Source organism: Schistocerca serialis, chromosome 6 (genome assembly GCF_023864345.2).
Source record: "Schistocerca serialis cubense isolate TAMUIC-IGC-003099 chromosome 6, iqSchSeri2.2, whole genome shotgun sequence".
Lineage (NCBI taxonomy): Eukaryota > Metazoa > Arthropoda > Insecta > Orthoptera > Acrididae > Schistocerca > Schistocerca serialis.
In genome coordinates this window covers 208,417,003-208,440,753 of record NC_064643.1, presented here as the reverse complement: position 1 = coordinate 208,440,753, position 23,751 = coordinate 208,417,003, and the positions used below count along the sequence as shown (strand labels likewise).

Genomic DNA, 23,751 nt, shown 5'->3' with positions numbered 1-23,751 from the left:
CATTCACTAGTGATTTTACTGGTTTAATAAATCACGACTGCGAGAATAATAAAGAGCAATTATAGGGGAAAAAATAACAAGAGAAATTAACATTAAATTTGATAATTTTTAATGTGATTGAACTATGAAGTGTATGTGACTGTAAAAGTGTAGCATATCAAGTGAGATTCTTTTTGCCCCTTGATGCGGGGTTGACTTTTTCCTTGATAGCTAACCTTCTCCATATTCTCCTGAAAACAAGAATTTTAAAAGATGTGTTTTCATTGGTTCTGATGTACTGGCAATCAGTGATATGCTGTGAATGTCATTGATAATTATTTTACGCTTGTGTGAAAGAAAATAAGGTAGTGTCACTGCATTTAGTAGGAAAATTGTTTTGCAGTAATTGCACGTGGCATAAAGCCATAAAAGCCAAAAGATACACCTATGTCATTGCTGGCACTAAAGCTTGATACTATGCACCTATCTGAGTTCTTGTATATTCTGCCATCATTTACTGTCAAAAGTTAACAACTGTTTATGTAATTTTAAAGTCATTTGACAATGTTTCAGCATGAAAGTTGTCATGCATTAGTATTTATGTTACACAACATAATGGTTATTGCGATATATGTGTATTTATTTTACAGGCAAGAAGTTGATGGGACATATATTTTAGAACTGCACAAGGATGAAAAGGAGACTGAAGCAAAAGCAACAATTGTTATGGATTTTTGTACAGAAGTTGTTAGGGTAAGAAAATTTCAACGATCAATTTAGTTGTATGCGTTTCTGGTATTGATCATTATTAGTTTCTAACAATTTTTATTTGAGACCTTTGTTTGATTCAAAGTTTTGAGATGCTGTTCTATCTAATAATTCTTTCCAGAAAATGGTGTAGTTGCTGAGTACAATGCAAATTAAGTGAAAACTAAACCACGAGAATTGTTAATTTATTCTCAGTTAAACTATGGAAGAGTACATCTCAAATGAAGGACATCATTGTGCATTGTGGTATATTGGGTGATCTATCATAATTTCAGAAGGGGAAGAAAATTGATGTTTCTTGTTAGGCATACCCTTCTTTACTATTATGTTTCCCGAGACATCATCTGGCTTATTTCCTTATATAGTTCTGAGTTATTCTGTATAGTGTGAACTTCTTATGTTTCCAGAAATAACATTTTTCTCCTTTCTTGGAAATTAGGGGTTTGGTTAAATTTTTCCCTTGTGCTCATAGTAAATATTTTTTTCTCCTTTTATAATGATTGAGAACTTGTAAAATGACTGGTATATCTCATTATTTTGTCTAAGATGCAATATACTGCTATTCGTTTGATAATTGAGTCTGCTTTAGAAACTTATTTTCTTTTTGCTTTTGATGATTCTTTATTCAAATGTCTATAGCATATGTAAGCACACAACACAAAAAATTTGTTGTTCCTAGAAGACATCAGGCTAATACCCTGTAACACTGTCATTAGCCTAAATAACAGTCTCAGCTGGGTGATTAATGGAGTCTGCAATTTTTTTGGGTGTGCCATTTTAGAGCTACCAAATTTCAGGGATGTTGATTGCTACTTTTAACCTGCTGACCCAAGCAGTCCCTGGCGTTATCTGTGAGATTAAAATTGGGTGAGATTGTAAAGAAAAATTCCAGTGTCATGGCTGTGCTATCCTGTTATTTTATTATCTATTCCAGATACATCCAACACTTACATCTCAGTCTGTGTCGTCATTTTCTTATGGCTGATATGATGCAGAGTGTAAGACAGTTTCCATGTATTTAGGAGTAGTGTGGTTCAGATCCTTTTCTGGCCTGCTGTTTGTGAGGTCTCTTCGGGAGAATGCTGTGATAATTTTGAGAAGACTGCAGCTGAGTTTATTTCTTTCCCAATTCCTTTTCTGACTGTGCTAGTACTTTGACATCAGAGAGACTTAAGATTGTAACCCTTCTTTCTGTATTCCTTCTTTTCTTCTACCTTTACTTCCTTTCATGATATATTTCTTCAGAGTCCACAGATATTGTAATCACTTTCTGTAATGTGATTGGTTGGATAAAAAATCTACTCACCATGCAGCAGCAGGAGAAGAAACACGTGAAAGTTAATGAAATGTGAAAGTTTTCAGAGTGAGTTGCTCCTTCTGGTAGGAGGGTTGAAGGCGTGCCTCCGAAAGCTTCCACATTTCCTTAACTTTCATGTATATTTTCTCCAGTCATTGTTTGGTGAGTAGATTTTTTACCTATCCAGTTATATTTTCAAAAATTGTTTCTTTTCATTGATAAAATCAACTTCTAGATAGATTTGCATCTCCCAGTCTTATTCAAGCCTTTGTACTGAACTCACAACAGTGGTTTGCTTGTTAGTTTTGCTACTTATCATATGTACTTGATTGTAGGCCATGTGTGAAATTGGGCTTCACCTTAACTTTTGAAAAGAGATTATAGTAAGAAGTAAATCTCAAATATAGGCCGCAACACTAAACTTACAATGAAGTTCAATTAGACAATACTTTGAGGTGCATCTCTCTCCTTCCTCTTCTTCAGTGCTAGCATAACTACAGTTTAACTGTTAAGTTGACAGAAAGAGTGGCTCTGCTACAATTATAGCTTCACCTGTTCTGCAACTAGGTGGCAGGCTTTCTACACTTGACTCGTGTGTTGTGGAAATACTGGATTTATTGGGAGTTCTGGTGATGTGGTAAAGGAAACAAAAGAAAAATTTGGAGTAGGTATTAAAATCCATGGAGAAGAAATAAAAACTTTGAGGTTTGCCAATGACATTGTAATTCTGTCAGAGACAGCAAAGGACTTGGAAGAGCAGTTGAACGGAATGGATGGTGTCTTGAAGGGAGGATATAAGATGAACATCAACAAAAGCAAAACGAGGATAATGGAATGTAGTCGAGTTAAGTCGGGTGATGCTGAGGGTATTAGATTAGGAAATGAGACACTTAAAGTAGTAAAGGAGTTTTGCTATTTGGGGAGCAAAATAACTGATGATGGACAAAGTAGAGAGGATATAAAATGTAGACTGGCAATGGCAAGGAAAACGTTTCTGAAGAAGAGAAATTTGTTAACATCGAGTATAGATTTAAGTGTTAGGAAGTTATTTCTGAAAGTATTTGTATGGAGTGTAGCCATGTATGGAAGTGAAACATGGACGGTAAATAGTTTGGACAAGAAGAGAATAGAAGCTTTTGAAATGTGGTGCTACAGAAGAATGCTGAAGATTGGATGGGTAGATCACATAACTAATGAGGAAGTATTGAATAGGATTGAGGAGAAGAGAAGTTTGTGGCACAACTTGACCAGAAGAAGGGATCGGTTGGTAGGACATGTTCTGAGGCATCAAGGGATCACCAATTTAGTATTGGAGGGCAGCGTGGAGGGTAAAAATCATAGGGGGAGACCAAGAGATGAATACACTAAGCAGATTCAGAAGGATGTAGGTCGCAGTAGGTACTGGGAGATGAAGAAGCATGCACAGGATAGAGTAGCATGGAGAGCTGCATCAAACCAGTCTCAGGACTGAAGACCACAACAACAACTGGTGATGTGACTAATTCACGGGACAGTGTAAGGAGATTGAGAGCAAGAGAAAAGTTGATCTTTTGGTTTGTCAGTGACATTGGGAGAGGAGTATGCTAGTTACAAGGAAATATTTTAACTTCAGCTTTTCAGCTACGCAAAGGAACATGGAAAATGGGTAGCTGAAAGCAGATTTGATGTTGATGAAAAAAAACATTCGTTGATGATGAACAAGTGAACAAAACCTCCTAAATAGTTTGAAAAGTTGTTGGGCATTTTGAGGGCAATAGTGCAAATATCCAGATGTGGAAAAAGACTTGTTTGATTTTGTGATTCAGAATAGGAAATATGGATATGCTGCTACAGCAGAAATAATTCAAATTGAAGGCAGCAAAGTAGCATGTAGAAGAAATATATTGCCAGTAAAATTTAAAGTTTTGTATGATTGGGTTTTGCGATTTATGCAACAAAACAATCTGCCTGTTCATCGAAGAACTACAACTGCACAAAAACTGCCCCAAATTTACGAAAACAATTTATCTTTTCAGCATTGCATAATCCATATTTGACACAAAAAATGTTATTTACTTTCCCAGATAGGGAATGCAGACCAAACGTCAGTCTATTTTGATATGCTGAGCAGCACTTTGGTAGGGAAACATAGTGTGCCAATACATATGTGTGGTGCTGAAAAGCAGCAGTGCGCAGTGATGTTAAGCATTATGACTGATTGGATGAAAATTGCCACTGTATGTGGTTTTTAATTAGAAAACCCTCCCCAAAGGAGAAAGCTTCCCACCTGGGGTATTATTGTAAGAGCTCGTGACAGGGGGTGGATGACAGAGCAGCTGGTCCCAGACTGGATTTCAGCAGTCTGGAAAAAGCAGTTAGGAACTCTTTTTCACTCAAATCGGTTCATACTTTTCACGGGTGCACTGGTGCTCAAATGAAACAGAATCGGGAAGAAGGAAACTGTGACTTAGTTATTATTCCTAACGGCATGACAAGAGTGTTGCATCCTTTGGATGTGTGTACAAACCATTCACTCAGAGCTAATATAAGGCAGTTCTATAGAGATTATATAATGAACAGGGCAATTCTGATGCCAGAAGGCCCATTTGCAGTGTGCTTCTGTGTCAGACGTGTGCCCTTAGATATTGGCTGCTTGTCATGAAAAGTTAAAAAAAAATGAATTTCCAATTATTTTGATGGGTCTGAAGATGGCCACGTTTATATTAGTGATTCTGGGCAAAATTCTGGATCATCAAGAATGGGTGAGGATGAAGATGCTGGTGATGCAGAGAAGTGATTGTGCTTGATTTAGGTGAAACTGATAGTCTGGAATAAATGGGACCAACTGCGTAGTGTTTCAGTATGTTCAGATTTTATGTACTTGCAGTTGTATATTTTTGACAAAAGCAATAAAATGTCATTGTTACGAGTAATCTATTCAGTGTTGCGTGAATCTTATCTTAATTAGATTTGATTACAATTCTTTGTTTGTGTGGCCACAGTGTTCATAAATGTTTTATGCTTGTTAAAGATATCTGAAATCCATATTGGCAACTACTAAAATGACATTTCCAGACAGCTGACAATGTTTTCAAAAAATAAAATGAAACACACAAAATAAAATAGGGTCAACGAAAGCATCCGATTCCGCCTGTCGGCTTTAACCCGTGACGTAAGGCTGTTGTGGTGTGTGATGTCACGGCGGTGTCAGGTTTAGTTTGTGAGAGTGGTGTGTTTGTAGGTGTCGTTTTGATGTGATCGGTGGTGCTCTCTGGTGGTATGTTTATGTGGTGTGTGTTAGGTGATATTTTTGGTTTAGTTTGCGTGTGTGGCATGTTTATAGGTGGCATATTGTTGTGGTCGGTGGTTCTCTCTGATGGTGTGTTTATGGGTAGCGTGTTATGTGGCGTATGGAGTTCATTTGCATGAACATGTGTGTGGTATCGGTGGTGACTGTGCTTTCAGCAGAATATTTTTCAGTGAATTAACAATTTTGGTTTTGCTATGTTGATGTTACTGTAATTTTTTTCTGTTCATCATGTGTGAATTTTGGTAAATTCCTTTGTTTATGTCTTTGGTAGGTATGGATATGACTGTCTAGGTCAACAGTTTTTGGATGTCGGTGATGATGGGGGACAGTGCGTTGTCTCTAATAAAATTTCTTTAGCTATTGGGCCTGTTGGCTGAAGTCGTGAAGTGTTCAATGTGTCATGAAGAAATGAGGGTTACTAAAGTTCTGGCATCTCGGAACACGGACGGCCATATGTGGAGGTGATGTAAGGATAACTTATGGCCCTCCATTAGGCGAGGTTCGTGGTTTGAGAAGTCTAGGTTGGGCATGCGAGAAATTGTGTTAATGATGTATCATTTTTGTTGTAAATCCTCTCACAGTTTCTGTGCGCATGAGGTGGTGTGAGTGAGAGAACAGTACTTGATTGGTATTCTTATCGTCGTGAGGCATGTCCTGAATATATTAAGTACAGGGGTAGATTGGGTGGGCCTGGTGTTGTGGAGAGTGAAGAGTCGCAGTTGGGGAAGAGAAAGTATGGGAGGGGTAAGTCTTTGGTTGGTTTATGGGTGTGGGGGGCTGTGATATCGAGGGGGAGGGGGTTCAGAATGTGTATTTAGGGTTTTGGAAGGCCAGACAAAAAGAGAATTAGTGGGATTGATTGAGGATTTTATTGAAGAGGGTACCACTATAGTTTCAGACTTATTTTCTTCTTATAGGAAGTTGCGTCAGCAGGGGTACAATCATTTAGTAGTGAACCACAGTGTTGAGTTTAAGAATTATGAGACAGGGGCCTGTACGAGAACTACAGAGGGGTTTTGGACGGCAGTTAAGTCGGTGATTGGGAGGGGGAAGAGGCGCTCTTCTAACCTTCAGTCTCATCTAGATGAGTACTGTTGGCGGAAGTGCGTCCCTGAGGGCTATTGTATTTTTAGGGTTTTTTAAAGGGCGATTAGCAGGATGTATAGGCCAAAGGTTGTGGGTTAGTTAGGTATTGGGTGGTGGCTACGGCTTGGGGGGGGGGGGGGTTGTGGTTAGTTGTTGGTGAAGTTCGTAGAGGGATGTGGGACGGAGGGGGGGTGTTTTTCTTTGATTTTGTGTAGAGGATTTTTTTTGTTATAGTTGTTGTGGAGTTGTAGAGTGTGAATGGGATACTTTTTTTGTTTTTGGGCCTTTTATTTTTTTTTGGGGGGGGGGGGGTTGGGTTGTGGTTTTTTTGTTGGTTTGTATGTTTTTGTTTGTTTGCACGTGTGTGTGTGTGTGTGTGTGTGTGTGTGTGTGTGTGTGTGTGTGTGTGTGGTGGTGAGTTGATGATTTTTGTTTTTTGTTACATGGTTGGTGGGGTGTTGGTAAGTTGTTTGGTTGCTTGTATTGGTGATTTGGTATTTTGATTTGCTGTTGACTTATATGACTTTAGGGAAGTGTTTGATTGCAAGGTGTGGTTGTGGCTATGGCTGGTTTGGTATCGTTAGTTGCTGTTGACCAATATAGGTCAAGGGAAGTGTTCGATTCCAATTTTGATTTTCGAGGAGCTTTATTTTTTTAATTTATTTATTTATTTTTTATTCCAGTGGATTTTGTGTGTAGTGGAATTTGGGAAGTTTGTGGGGTCTTGTTATTTTAGTGTTTTTTGTCATTTGGTGTACTGGCATGTGTTTATATTTAGTTTGTCCCCACCCAAAAACCCTCAATTTCTCCCACTTGTCCCATTAGTTTCTTTATATTTTTGGAGGAATATCTGTTTGGCGGTTTTTCGATCTATTTTCGTGTTTGTTGTCATGTTTATGTGATGATGTCATAGGAGCGGTATGGGAGTTGTTGTGAATGGTTATTTCCACCATATTGGTGACGTCATTGGTCAAAGCAGAGGGGTGGAATCGAACACTTCCATTATCTCATAAAATATATAATGTAATTGGATGGATAAAAAAATCTACTCACCAAGCAGTGGCAGAACACACACAAAAAACAAGGTTGTAATTAGGCAAGCTTTTGCAGCCAGTGGCTCCTTCTTGAGGCAGAGGGGTTGAGGGAAAAGGACTGGGGGGGGGGGGGGGGGGAGGTCTGTGAAAAGGGTAGAGACACTCACTGGGCAGGATGAGGAGGAGTTTCCTTGACCTACGGTTCTGGGTGACTTTTCCAAAATCAACCCCTTCTCCTAGACCTCTCCAGTCCTTTTCCTTCCCCTTCAACTCTTCTGCCTGAAGAAGGAGCCATCGGCTCTGAAAGCTTGTCTAATTATAACCTTCTTTCATGTGTGTTTTCTGTTGTTGCTTGGTGAATAGATGTTTTATTATCCAGTGACATTAAATTGTCATAAATTGAATGTTTTTGTTGTTATAAAGTAAAACATATGCATCTTTAAAAGTAGCAAAATGGCTTTCAGATACTTTTAATATTAAATGTGCTTTATGCGGTAACTGCTGTGTATTTTGTAGCAGAGAGTAGCTGCAGTGAACACATCTTCAAATTTTGACCACATCAAATTTAAATACATATAACATTTCTGTGGCTTGGAATTCCATGTATTATGTACTTCTGCTTTTTTTTGTGAACAAGTAGACTCATTGAACACACTGTCATCTGCCAACTGTGATTGGCAGTGTTGGCTGCACCAAAAACAGCTATCAGTACCAACTAAGACCATTCTATTTATATCAAAATATGGACTCATATCAGTCACCTTGCTTCTGTTCTTTAGAAAGTGAACAAGTTGTACAAACAAGCTGACACAATTTTGTGAGACAAAGTCACTTTCCTTCTTTCTGTCAACTGCTACTCTATTAAGTTTCCAATCCTCAGTATACGTGTATATGTCATTTTGAAATGGGCACTTTATGATCTCGTGGGGGGATCTCAATTATAGACCACACCGTGGTTTACCAAGGTAAAATTTAGAAAAACAAAGAGCGGCCTATGACCACGCAAGTTTGGTATATCATTCAATATCTTCTCATATGATCTCATGGGACCAAGTGGACTTGTCCTAAGCTTTCCACACCAGGATAATCAGGGATAGTCATTGAAAGTTTGTACCAGTAACTTGTAAATACACTAAAGCAGCTCTGCAACAATCTTCCTCATAATATATTTTTTTATTTATTTTTTGGAGGGGGGCCTCTTCAAAAACTTTTATTAATTTGTCCTTACTTTCTGACATTGTGTTGGGAAGTTGTTTCCTGGATGGTCATCATACTTTGTTCTAGAGTTCTGTTGAGAAGTTGTTTGATGTAGTTGGCCCAGTGTGTACCCTGACTCATAAGTTCAGCTGGCCATTTTCCATGCTTTATCATCCAGCGGTAGTTTTTCAGTAGCCATGCCAATCTCTGTGCTTTGTGATGTGCAGTGAGTGGATATACAAGGTGATTATAACTAAAGGTAAACTTTCGAACTGCTGTAGAAATAACGCCACTGGTCAGCATGACATCAAATTGCAATGGAGTATTATTGGGGAAGGGGGAAAACGTATGGCAGAAGAAAAATAAATAATTACAAAATGTAGCAATAGATGGCGCTGCGCTGTAAGCATCATAATTTAATAGTGATTGACTACAAATGACAAATGAATCATACAGCAATGCCTAAGGTGTACATTTGACGTTAAACAAAGTGCACTACTCAGTGTGCATGAGTGTACAGGTGTGATACTGTTAGTTACGTAAGTCCATCCACCAAGGCAAGGTCGTATCACATTGGATGGGAAATATCGATTTTTAATTGTCCTGAGGCCAAAAAACGCATAAAAAGCATCACTCACATCGAGTTTTAATTGTCCTGAGACCAAAAAGCCATTAAAAGCATAAATCAAAAACAAATCGGGTTATTAATTTCTGTGTGACTGGTGCAAATTATGTTCAGTATGCTGTCCACCATTTTATGCAACAAGTTTATATCGAGAAACAGCATGTTCCAAAACTGTTCCAAGGGTCACGTTCAGAATGTGTTGCGCAATGGGTGCCTTCAATGCAGCTAAGTTTGCAATCGGGACACTGAACACATCTTTCAGATAGTCGCACAGCCAGAATTCACATGGATTCAGGTGATCGGGATGGCCAGGCTGTAGGAAAATGGCAGCTGATAATTCTAGCATTTCTGAAGTGGCGCTTCAGCAGCTGCTTTACTGTATTTGCAATGTACGGAGGTGTGCCATCTTGCATAAAAATGATCCCATCCACACACATCAACACTGTTGGAGAGCTTGCCAGTGACGGTACAGGTAACAGAACCAAAAGCACCTGTCTGTCTGAAAAAATGTAGTTCTATGATAAATGATGCCGTAAAGCTGCACCACACAGTGACCTTTTCAGGATGAATTTGATTTGCCCATATTCGACAGTTCTATGTATTGACATATCCTGTCAGATGGAAGTGGGATTCGTCTGTCCACAAAATCTTCCATAGCCAATCATTATCCACTTCCATGTGAGCAAGAAATTCGAAAGCAAACATCTCTCTTGCTGGAAGTTCAACAGGAAGCAACTCATGCACATGGGTAATATTGAATGGATAGCAAAGAAGGATGTTTCATAGGATTTTACACACTGTGTTCATGGGTATGTCCAATGTTCTGGCAATTCTCCATGCACTACACGTTTACCACCACTCGTCTCCTCCTGCATTGTGTGGCCACTGCTTCCGCTGATGTCGAATCAATTTGTTTGCTCCCTCTACTAAAAAAGACCCATCTTTTCGAATTTCCAAATCATATTCTCCAGACCCACAGCAGTCATTGGACCCATGCCTATTTTAAAACCCTTCTGTGTCCTGAACTACTGCAGAACAACATGTGCACAGTCATCATTCTTGTAGTACAGCTTTACCAGCAGAGCACAATCCTGCACTGAGACAGTCATGGCAAACTTCACAGACGTGAAAGGAGGAAAAGCCGTGTACCCAGCATGATTATACCAACTTCAATGGGTTGTGCGCGTGACAGGTGTTTCCATTTACGTGTTCTGACACATACAGTGCCATCTATTGATCAATTTTCACACTATTTTTTTTCTTCTGCCATACGTTTTCCACTTACTCCAATAATATTCCATTGCAATTTGACATCATTCTGACCAGTGGTGTTATTTCTACAGAATTTTGAACGTTTAATTATAATCACACTGTACACATGTATAGTGTCTCCAATACCGCATAGCAGTGGAGTGGTTCTGGATGATGTGACTGCTCACTAGTTATTCTTGTTCAACACTTTATTTATGTATTCATCCAGGAACCACCTTAACAATAAGTTTTGTCATTGTAACATAGTAGAAACAGTGTAAGTATGCTTTGATGAGGATGGGACAGGTGGTCGATCATGGCCTTGATGAAGGAGCCATCCTGGCATTTGCCTAAAATTCTTCTTCTTTGTTAGCGCCACAACTCTTGGTGAGCCTTGACTTCTTCAGTGATTTTCCTCCACATTTATAGGTTGTTTGCTGCTCTTTTCCATTCCTGAACTCCTAAACTGGTGAGATCTGCTGTTATGTTGTCAATCCATCTTCTTCTAAGTCTCCGATTTTACCTAGCTGAATGGATCATACCTTTCATCATTTTCTTTGCAATTCTGTCCTCTTGCCATTCTTTCCACTTGTCCTAACCATCATATTCTCTGTGATTTCACGAATTATATTATGTCCCTACCTTGTATTAATACTTGTAATTTGGCACTGTAGCATGTTCTCCAGTCTTCTTACTTCCATATTGTACCATAGATTTTGCATAGTATTTTCTGCTCAAAGGCTCTTACTGGATTTTTGTCATCTCTGTCATTGTCCATACCTCTGACCCATATGTTATAACTGGGTGGACTATGGAGTTATATATTAGTAGTTTTGTTTTTCTTGTAATGAGGCTATTTCTGAAAAGTTGCATATTTGCGAAGTAAGCTCTGTTTCCTGCTTGTATTCTTCCCCTTGTAGCCTTTCCAATAATGTTGTTATTTGTTATTGGGGCTCCCAGGTAGTTTAAAGAGGACACTCCTTTGAATCATTTGCCATTGATGTTTAGGTCTTTAGCAGTTCTTCTGGCCTCAGATTGTGACATGACCATATATTTTGTTTTGTTTTCTTTCACTATGAGGCCAATTTTTAATGCTCCTGTTGCCTTTGCCAGATATATTACTTGGAGTGTATTGATATTTCTTCCTCCTATAGCAGTGTCATCAACATACGCACATATCTGGCTAGTTTTCATAAATGTGGCACCTCTTCTGTTGATTTTATTTACTAGACTATGCAGGGGTATATTGAATAGGTCAGTGGAGAGACTCTCACCTTGCTTTACGCTTTTATGAAAGTAAAGCCTTCACTTGTCCTGCTGAAGACCTTTATTTTTGCTCTTGTCTCTGTCATTGTCATTCCGATTAATCTTATTAGTTTAGCACATATGGCATCTTCTTCCATTACTGTGTATAGTTCTTGCCGGTTTATGCTGTCAAAGGCTTGTTTGAGTCGATGAATAGGAAATGCAGATCTATATCATATTCATATAACATTTCTATCATTTATTTTATCACAAATATTTGATCAGTAGTTCCTCTTTTTGTCAAAAGCTACACTGATATACCCCTAGTATAACTTCTGTGCACTTCAGTATCCCTTCGTTTAATGTAATTTTGAAGATCTTATAAGCTGCGCTTAGGAGTGTTATACCTCTGTAGTTTCCACATGCTGTTCTATCCCCTTTCTTTTAAATGGGGTTTCTTATTCCAGTTTTCCAAGTATCTGACATAGTTCCTGTTATCATTTATTAATGTGTGCAGTTCCTTTGTTACAGCCTCTCCACCATTTTTTATTAATTCAGGGATTATGCTGTCTTCCCCAGGGGCTTGATTGTTTTTTGTCTTGTGCACAGTCTGGAGATCTCTTGTAGTGTTGGCTCTCTTACCTCATTGGCATCATTGTCTACTTCCAGTTCCCATCTTTCCTCCTGTGCAGCTGTCTCTTTGTCTTGTAGGCTGGTATTTGGTGTTTCTTTGAAATATCTGCCCATCTTCCCACTGCTTGTTCTTCCTCCCTTATCATTTTCCCATCTGTGCTGGAGCATGCCATTATTTTTGGCTGGAATCCGCTCTTTATTTTGCCTGCAATATAATAGTACTTTCTTATTTCACTGTCTTCCTTTAAATCTTCTAGCTCTTGAAATTTCTTCTTCGGACACTCTCTTTTCTTTCTGTTGCACAGTCTGTTAGCTCTTCTCCTCACTTCTCTGTATTGTTCCACATTATTTCTGGTTTCTGTCTGTAGTACTTCTATTCTTGCCCTGTTCTTTTCCCCTATTGCTGACCGGCAGTCTTTGTCAAATAATTCCTTGGTTTTTCTGTTTCTTCTTATGCCTATTGTTTCTTATACAGATTCTTTAATGCCTTTTTCAGCCCCATCTTACAATAGGCACCTTCACTGCTGGGCAGGAGGTTTGCATGCTTCGTTAAAGTTAAGAGCTGTGCCAGTGGTAGCATAGCTACCGGCAGGGTCACTCAAGGCTGTTTGGTCTTGACTGAAGAGACAGACGAAGTGCATCCCACATTATAGGGCAGGGAGGGCTCTGGAGGTGTAGTGAAGCCATAGAGGAGTAAACCTAATACGAATTCTGGTCCTCCAGGTTGGGGGTTGGACATGGGGCTAATAACCGCATAACATAAAAAAAGAATATTGTGGAAATTCAACAGAAACCTTGAAAACTGGATGGAAAACATGTATCATGACCCCGGCAAAGTAAACAGATTAAGGATCTGACAGTAGCATTATGGAATGTGAGGACAATGCTTCGACCTGGAAAAATGAAAGAAATAGCCAATGATATTTTAAAATTATGTATGATGTTATAGGGGTACAGGAAATAAGACAGCAAGGAAATGGGCAGAGAGATAAACTTGAGTACTCATTGGCACATAGTAGATGAGAAGAAAAAAAAGAGGCCAATTCGGAACAGGATTTATAACAACTTGGGAAGTAGGAAAAGCATATTAGAAATTGAACTCGTGAAGTGGAAGGATGTGCAGACTCAAACTAAGGGGGAATTTTAGGAACATATCAATAGCAAATGGACATGTGCCAATGAAGCAAAAAAGGAATATAATAAAAGAACAGCTCTCTGAAGACTTGGAATAAGTATGCTGTGCTGTACCTAAATTTGACTTGATGGTAGTAATAGATTTTAAGGCAAAAATAGAGAGGAATGAACATCAGTATGCAGTTTCTGGAAAATATTCACTGCATGCAGAAATCAGTGAGACTGGAGACTTATTATGCCAATTCACAGCAAGGAATAATACGACTATTAAAAGTATCTGTGTCTCGCACGAAAGGATCTGTTTGGGTACTTGGAAGTGTGCAGTCAATGGAGTAGTCAATCATATTGACCATATTTTAGTGATTGCACACCACTCCACATTAATTATAGATTTATGGAACTGTAGAGGACCAAACTGTGACTTGGACCACTTTTGTGATGAACTCAGTCTTGGGAAAGAAACTGCCATTAAAAAATGGCAACAGGCTATGAAAGAAGGTAAACTGTAATACTGACAAACTGAAAATCCCCGATGAAGTAAAAAAATACCAAGTAACACTAAGCAGAAAGTTGAGTAATGAAGAGACTGTAGTAGAAATAGATGAAAGGTAGAGCATATGCCTAAAATGATTTAGGAAACCCATGGGAAACCTACAGCAGGATGGCATGACAGAGCAAACTCTATCCTCCTAAATATAAGGTCACTGTCGTAACAACTGCATTGCTTGGTCCCTATTGTGCAATGTTCTTTGATTTATACATAGTTGGTGGCAGATAAATTATAACATGAAACATAATTTTGCTCTTCATCACTGCATACACTTAGGACACACACAGGTGACTACTGAACCATAGACATGCTGCTGTGTCTCTTACACTAACTCCAGTCTGTTTGGAAACTGACTTCATGTCTGTAAATATGTAACTATGCACCATGCACATCTTCATGTTCACATACATTAAGTACATGGCTTGCTGCAGTGTGGTCCATTTAACTGTTACAATCTGTGATAGTTGATCGCTTGTTATCAGCTATGTTTTTTAGTCAGCTTAACATTAAATGTATACAACTGAACAAAATGTTTATTTAAGTACTAGATCTGAGGGTAATTTCTATGCTAGATTGGAACCAGTTACCAAAAACAATATTACTTCACTGAATTAAAAGTGCTAACCCTACTCTAACATGTTTAATTGTGAAAGACCATTCTTAGCTATGTCTCTAATATGAATGCAGTGATGTTTTTCACCTGTTGCTTAGTTTTTCTTCCCTACAGTGATTTACGATGAGATAATTTATTGTTTCATCTTTTTTTGGCAATTCCACTAATAACATTTGTTTTTGCTTTAGACATCATAGAGAAGCGGAAAATAGCTATTGTACAGATAAAATTAAATTAAAGTAGATAATTTTGCAGTCAGAATTAAAGGAAAAGAAAATGGTGAAATAAACGATGTGATACATAAAATTTAGCAAGAGTGAAGCTATGCTACGTAGAAGATGGGCAACTTCTTTCTTTATTTCTGCTTTAGTCGTACACAACACAAAGTAAATATTTTAGTTTTAAAATCTCATTGCATTACTTTTTCTATACGTGTTGCTTTACAAGCTATGTGAGAGGTTATATTGAATCAATGTGATTTGCCAAGCCTTCTTCTGACATATGAAAAATCTCTTTTGTGTGCATTTGTTTAGATGAATAGTATGATTAATTCTTTTAAAAATTAAACATTATGTTTCAGAACACTAAACGAGGCCGGTTTTCCTTTGAATTGCGCATGACTGCTGGTCACAAATCATTTACCCTTGCTGCAGAATCTGAGGCTGAAATGCAAGACTGGATTAATAAACTGAGTGCTGTCATTCAGCAGATAAAAATACAGGAAGAAAAACGAGCGGCCTCATTGGAGAGAGGTATTTTTATTATCTTATTCAGTGGAATATGTCATTAAACTGTTTTAATTTCTTTGGCAGGTTTCTGAACAGCATGGTATAACAGCATGAGTGGTAACTGGAAAATATTATAAAGATGAATGTAGTATGAAAAGATATTGAACCATAAAATACTGGAAGTTCCATGTAGTCATAATGTATATTTATAAATTTTTGCCAAGTGGTGAACCAATACTGTAATGAAACTGCATGGCAGATTAAAACTGTGTGCCGGACCGAGACTTGAACTCCGGACCTTTACCTTTCGCGGGCATGTGCTCTACCAACTGAGCTACCCAAGCAGAACTCCTGCCCCATCCTCACTGCTTTAATTCCGCCAGTATCTCGTCTCCTGCCTTCCAGACTTTGCAGAAGCTCTCCTGCGAACCTTGCAGAACTAGCACTCCTGGAAGAAAGGATATTGCGGAGACATGGCTTAGCCACAGACTGGGGAATGTTTCCAGAATGAAATTTTCACTCTGCAGTGGAGTGTTGCTGATATGAAACTTCCTGGCAGATTAAAACTGTGTGCCGGACTGAGACTCGAACTCGGGACCTTTGCCTTTCGCAGGCAAATGTATACGTCCCGAGTTCGAGTCTTGGTCACACAGTTTTAATCTGCCAGGAAGTTTCATATCAGCACACACTCCACTGCAGAGTGAAAATTTCATTCTTCAGTACTGTAATGCCACTACAGTGGAACTTTGGTTTTATGTTATCTGATTTTATGTTTTTCCTGATTCTACAGTATAAATTCATAGTCCCTCTGAAAGGCCCATATCAGTGCTAAAAAAATTCCCTGTTTTTACATAGTAAACTTTACACAATTTTACATTCTTGCTCGACTTCACCCAGTTTTCTTGCTATTGGCATTTGCAGTGACTGAATGAGTTATAAGTGGTATAAAAGACAGAAGGTCCACACCGTGGGTGACGGAGTTACGGGAATATTTCTGGCATATAAGGGAGACATGAGAGAGGAATACTGATATAATCCATGAGTGGCATTGCCAACATCACTTGTAACGTTTAGCTTTGCCATTTAATAATGATGGCACTTGTAACGTTTAGCTTTGCCATTTAATAATGATGGGTTCAGTATGTTTCACACTACTTTTTGCAGGAACTCACATAATCGTGACATGGTGGCACTGTGAAAGCAACCAGGAACGAGGCTATCGATTTGTTAGTTGCTATAGGTCAAGCTGATGTTGATTATGGATGTGTTAGTGACAAGAGAATCTCAGTTGTAGCAAGAACTCTTTAGGGAAATGTGTTTGTGAGTGTACAACATGAGAAATATTTGTGACAAGAAAGAATATGAATTTTATTACTCATCGTTTCACTTGCTGCAATTTAAGCTGTCCTCTTATGTTCCTGTCTAATATCACACTCAGGAATCAGCGCATATTAAGAAATAAACAATGAAGTATTTGTGACAAGGAACAATAAGAATTTAATTGCTGGTTATTTCTCTTGCATGAATGTAATTATTCCTCTTAGATTTTTTGCATGTCTGCACACTCGGAAATCACCACACATTTGGAAATAAACAGACAAATATCTATTTCATCCTTCATTCTCTAACCAGACAGAAATGTATACAGCATCGAATATTGCAGAACATCTTGTATTATTATCATAATGAATGTGGTAACAATGATAAGTTGAAAAAATATTGGCATCTAGCGAGTTGCGAACCTATAAACTCAAGCTCAGCTAACCACGACGTTAGCCATTATGCTACAGCTTACTCCTCTGAATCTTTAGTTGTGCATTAGTGATCATAAAATCTCTTTGTCGCCTTACATAGTAGATGCTTTATCAACGACACTTAATGATAATGTGACATATTTGTGATATGCTACTTTGAATGCACTATTGCTTTGAAATGGCATACTGCATACACATATGTCACACGCTACAAAGGAAATGAATAATCGAAATTCACACAGGGATTGTTTACATGCACTGTCCAAAGTCCGTAGTCGAAAGCCCGCTAGTGACATCACCACTGTAAAAACTACTGTGAAGCCACATCAACACTGCCATTGAAAACATATTTCTGTTGGAAACATTATTCCCTACATTGTTTCGATCTGTTTACCGCTTTGTTTGTTGCCTCTGTTTCTGTCCACACTGACAGCAAACATATCTCAGTGTATTCACATTGTTTGCAACACTATTTGTTGTATTGTTTTCATATTATGTGCCATGTTATGTTTAGAGATGAGGAAACTGTAATTTGTACCTGAAGGCTATAAGCATCTCTCAGTGTTTAGTAGTTTTACAGAATAAGGTTGTGTTTATCAAAGAATTTCGTAATTGGTGTAAAAAAGTACAGTATTATTTTCATGAAGTGTTTTTATAGTAGTTGATGATGGTTGATAAAACTGGATTAGTTATATGAAATCAATTTGTAGACTGGCATACAGTAGTCTTTGGTGAGCAAAAACATACTGTAGAACAACTTGTGGGAAAAACTTCCTACGTATAGGTACTGAATATGGAAGACAGCTATAGTTTCTGTAATTTCACTTGGGTATCATCTAACAGTTTTGAATTTCTGGTTAATATGGTATCACCATTTCTTAAAAAAAAGATAGAAATTTCAGGAAAGCAATTACAACTAAACATGCTGTTAGTCTTAGTTTTTTGTCAACAGAAGATTCATTCCAAAGCCTTAAGTATTAATTTCTCATTTCAAACCAAGCTGCCACAGATGAATTTATTTTCTTTCCTACGCAAGCCTTAAGTATTAATTTCTCATTTCGAACCATGCTGCTACAGATGAATTTATTTTCTTTCCGACGCAATCTTTCTTGGTATTCTACCAGCAGCTCTAGCAGCAGTTTTCTGCAGTGCATCTTGTTTTACTGTTCTTGTACTGCTTGATTCTTATGTTCCACAAGCAGTCGTCATCGTGGTACGACGATAATAATTTCACAGTCTTCTGCCTCATCCACTGCACTCCCCTCCCCCCCCCCCCCTCCTAGAGTATCTAACAACTGTATACAACAAATGACACAATATGTGACATATAAACATACACTTGCATCATAAAGCAGTGACATGTGGTAGCTGGCCTGAAACACTGATTCTTTTGATCTGTAAGGACACTTCTGTGGGCAGATGTTTCTGTGTTTCGAAAGATGTTTCCAAATGGTGTCCACATTAAGTAGTCGCAAACTTGTTTCAAGCTAAGTGTGTATTTGGCTTGAAGTATACTTGATCCAATAAGACTGCCATTGGCTACAGAAGAAAAACGCACCACTACATGATAGATTCGGGTGCCTTACACTGCACTTCAGTTTTTGGTTTAATTCGTAATTTCCATCAATTTTTGCTTCTTCTGGTTGAACACAAAATAAGGATGTCTCAAAAATACATGCTTTGACATATAATTTGTGGTCATAGCATGTCGGCAAATAACTTGATTACCTTGTACCAAGGACCAGTTTCAATTTTTTGATGAGTTTTTACTTGCTGTTGCACATCCATGATTTTTTAAGAGCTGACAAAATTCATTACCACAAACTATTGTATATACTTCGTATTTTGCATTTAATTTCCTTCACTTATACAGATTTTATACAATTTATTGCTGAAGATTATGATTTGTAATCGTGTATGCCAATTACATACATTTTTGCTAATATTTTGGGGAGTTTAATGTTTTCCACAATTTTGCATTTTCCTAAATTTTGCAGTTTTGAAGTCTGGACTCCACAAAAACGTAAAGTAGGGGTTTCACCAGAGTGAAAAACTCGTACTAGCCCCTTTCCTTGATCTTCAACAGAACTTATGCACCCTTAATTTTTCAACGGGAAAAGGGTGCTCTTAAACAATTGTTTACAACTGAGGAATCTTGGAAGCTAGGAATCAGTGTAAATTATTTGAATCTGTGTTATTAGAAGGAAGGTTGCTACTCACCTTGTAGTGAAGATGCTGAGTTGCAGATAGGCACAACTAAAAGACTCTCACAAATAAAGCTTTTGGACAGCAGTTTTTTTTTTTTTTTTTTTGTGTGTGTGTGTGTGTGTGTGTGTGTGTGTGTGTGTGTTTTATTGGAGTTTGGGTTTCGCATGTTGCAATATTATTCCTGAACATGACATGCATTTCTTTTCTGCCTCACATGTCACAGAAGCTGTTTAAATGGCCTTGGACCCAGGCTTGCCATTCACCTATCACAAAGTGAGAATGAAGTATCTCATGGCAACAGGCTTTTATAAAATTTTCTTGGTCTCCTTGCCACTTACAGTAAAAACTTAAGCTTTCAGTAGTAATCTCCATCAGCTTCACCAGAAACAGCTGACTGATGTAACTGCTTCCCACTGGGTTACAAGCAACTCAGTGAGTGTAGCCCCTTCCCTTTTTTTGAGGTTACACGTATCAAAATAGGTAGGGTACTTGGCAGAAAAGGCATAATACCTGTTTTCTTACTGAAAATGAGATGCTGCCAGTTCAATGACATATTGACTGGTCAATCCATACAATTCCTTAATGTTGTGTGGAACACACCGTGGTCCATTAAAAATTGTAATTTAGAAAAATCAGTTGTTACTGAGTGTAGTCTCACAAATAAATATAACTCAAACAATGGAAAATCCAGGATGGAATGTAACAATACCAGAGAAGGAAAGTTGCCACTCACCATATAGCGGAGATGCTGAGTCACGATAGGCACAAGAAAAAGATTCACACAGTTATAGCTTTTGGCCATGGAGGCCTTTGTCAGCAGTAGACACACATACACACACATGCGCACACACACACTTACACAAGCACAACTTGCACACACGTCTGCAGTCTTAGAGAACTGAAACCACGCGCGCGGATACACACACTTGTGCTCCTACATAGTTATGACTGAATGCACAATCCCAGGAGTGCAGTTCGGCAGGTGGACTAGGGAGAGGTTGGGGTTGTGTCAGATGGGTTGGGTAGTGGAAGAAAAAGGTGGGAGACAGAAAGAGAGCTTTAAGGTAGATAACTATCTGCTTGGAGGGGGCAGTGAGTGTTTGCTGGCTAGGAATGTGAGAGGGAGGGGTGGCTTCTGCCAGCTGACTCGTCTGCGTAAAAGCTCTGCCATAATGCTCCCATCTCAGAAGTCCAACATAACATTCAGTCTCTACACAAATCTATTTGCCTATCCCATAATCTCTCCCTCCAAGTCCATCCTCCTCTTCACTCTGACACCCCACATATGCACCGTCTACATGCTCCCCAAAAGTATGTAAACCCAGCAATCCTGGATGCTCCATTGTAGCTATTATTGTGCTCATACTGAATTTCTGCTTTTCTTAGCAACATATCCAACCAGTTGGCAAAACCTAGCCTCTCACATCAAAGATACTGACCACTGCCTTCACCGACTCTCTACCATTCCCACCCCTTTACCTCCTAGGTCCCTACTCATCACTGGTAATGTCACCTTCCCATACACCAACATCCCTCATGCCCATGGCCTTTCCGCTGTCGAATACTACCTTTCCCAATGTTTAGATTACAAACCCACTACCACTTTCCTCATACACCTTGCCAACTGTATCATGATGCACAACTACTTCTTGTTTTGAGTAGAAGATATATAAACAAATGTGTGGTTAGGAGAGTGCCTCCTAACCAACATTTTCATGGGCCATATAAAGGGAGCCTTCCTAGCCTCCCAAACTCCCAAATACTGTGTCTGGTTGAGGTTCATTGTGATATCTTCATAATCTGGACTCAAAAGCAATACACCCTATCCTCATTCCTTCACAACCTCAGCACTTTCTCGCCCACCTGCTTCACATGGTCTTGCTTGTCCCAGCATTGGACATTGACCTCCACCTGTGATGTGTCCACTCATTTTGACAGCTGCCGTCCCCTCCACACCAAAAAATCAATCACATACTGTTTGGGCAGCTGTGGACAATGTATCTGTAATGACAAGAATTCCCTTGCCCAATATGCTGAAGATCTCACGAGGGCTTTCACAGACAGGCATTACCTGCCAAACCTAGTGTGCAGACAGATTTCCTGTGCCATATCCTCTCTCTCTCTCTCTCTCTCTCTCTCTCTCTCTCTCTCTCTCTCTCTCACACACACACACACACACACACACACACACGCCAAGAATCATCTGCAAAAGAGTGCCCCTTCGTCACTGAGTATCGCTCTGTACTGGAACATCTGAACCATATCCTTCATCAGGGCTTTGATTATCTATAATTGTGTCCTGAAATGAGGGACATCGTACTAAAGATCCTTCTCACCTCTCCTGAATTAGTGCTCTGTCTCCCACCCAACTTGCACAACATCCCAGTGGATCGCTATGCACCTCACCCTACTCACCCCTTGCCACAGAGATTGTATCCCTGTCACAGGATTATTCTAATCCATAAGAGGCCAGGCTATTAGTGAAACCAGCCATGTCATATACCAACTCAGCTGTCACAGCACAGCTTTTTGTTAGTATGATAATCGGCCAGTTGGCTGCCAAAATGAACAGCAATTGCCAAAATGTGTCCAAGAACAAAATAGACCACCTGGTGGAACGTCATACAGCTGAACATAACATGCTCAATTTCAGTGGCTGCTCCACAACCATAAGTCATCTGGATCAATCCCTCAGCTACCTGCTTTTCTGAACTATGCAGATGGGAGCTATCCTTGCAACACATCCTTTGCTCCTGGAACCATCGTAGCCTCATTCTCTTTTAACCGACTGTCGCCAAGCCTTGCACCCAACAGTTTCCCCTTCCACTGTTTTATGCCTTGTATCCAACAGTTTCCCCTTCCACTATATAATCACCTCCCAACTCATCACTCCCCATTACATTCATTGTGCACTATTCCTCATCAGCTCCAACACCTGTGCATCACATGCCTGGCCTGTGCATCTGCTGTCCCTCCTTCCCACAATTCTAGCTAGCAAACCAGCTGCCTCCCCTCAAGCCACCTGCTACTCACCCACAAACTGTCTTCTTGCTTCCCACCTCTTTCTCCCTTTACCATATTACCTGACACAACCTCCACCCACGCTAGAGCTCATACCACACTGCACTCCTGGAATTGTGCATCCAGTAGATACAATGTAGGGGTGTGTGTGTGTGTGTGTGTGTGTGTGTGTGTGTGTGTGTGTGTGTTCTCTCTAAAGCTAGCAAGTTTTCAGTCTTTTTTGTGCTGGTTGATAACCCTTCTGCTTTTAGTGAGTGGTCTCCTTTACTCCTAAAGGATTTACATTTAGCAGCAATAATGTCAGTCAGTTATTCCTGATGAGAGCGGTGAAGGCAATCACTAAAAATGTGAGATTTTGGTCTAACTTGATGTAGCAAGAAGACTGAGGTATGTGTTTTTTTTACAGGATTTTGTGAAACTGAGCAAATTAGTTCATGGCTGTCAGGAACATCTGGCTATCTGACTGTGATATTATAACATGGGATGTTCAGCAGTGTTCCATACCAGAGCTGCTGCTTTTGTGATATACTTAATGATTTGCCTTCAGTCCTAGTAGACAGGTGTATAGCTCTTTTTTCAGTTCACTGGCTGAATAATATAGCAAATTATATGCTGGAAAGAAACTCTTGCTTCACAACTAGTAGACTGATTATTAACTGTGCCAAAACAGAATGTATTCCATTTCTTAAGCACAGTTCTGTATTCACACTAAAATTTATCTTTTTTACCATTTTTGGGACTGAAGGTGGATAGCAAGCCTTCGGGGAAGGCACTTATTCAGGATGTCCTGTGGAAGGGGAACACACACACCTGCCTTAACAGTTAGAATGTTGTCCATCATCAGTACCAGTGATACATAGGAACTTTTCTGTTTCACACAATTTCATCCCTTGACATGACACGGGCTGGAGCAACTCAGTCCAGACAGAAAGAATATTTTTAGCCTAAGACTAGCCATTTTGGCCATACTCGGTGTTAATTCACAAAGCTCGTGCAGGCCTTTATTAGGAAGCCAAGGATTCGTAAAGTATTTGCTTATGAGGTTTTTTGCTGTGAACACAAGTTTAATGAACAGCAGCATCCAGTCAATGGAAACAAGACAGCCTTGATCTTCACATTGTGAGCACACCCTTAACTGCTGCCCAGAGCTTGTTTGTGACAAACCACAAGTTTTTGTGGCAGACACCTTCTGTCCCCTGCAAGAGTACTTACGATTGGTTTAATTCTCTTATGGGAATGAATTTTATTGAAATTAATGTAGCAAAGCAGTAGTGTTCACATATGAGTACATTAGGCTAAATTGTTGTTGTTACTTTAGGCTTATTTGTTTGTGTTACAG

The 23,751-nt window shown here is 39.1% G+C and overlaps 1 protein-coding gene across 1 annotated transcript in view; it reads left to right on the top strand.

The window, feature by feature from the left end:
- LOC126483634 (dedicator of cytokinesis protein 9) overlaps positions 1–23,751 on the top strand; it is a 344,753-nt gene that overhangs the window by 49,437 nt on the left and 271,565 nt on the right. Inside the window, exons 6-7 of the mRNA XM_050106687.1 lie at positions 630–732; positions 15,282–15,453. Of these exons, the coding sequence (XP_049962644.1) occupies positions 630–732; positions 15,282–15,453 (275 nt within the window). The remainder of the gene's footprint in view (positions 1–629; positions 733–15,281; positions 15,454–23,751) is intronic.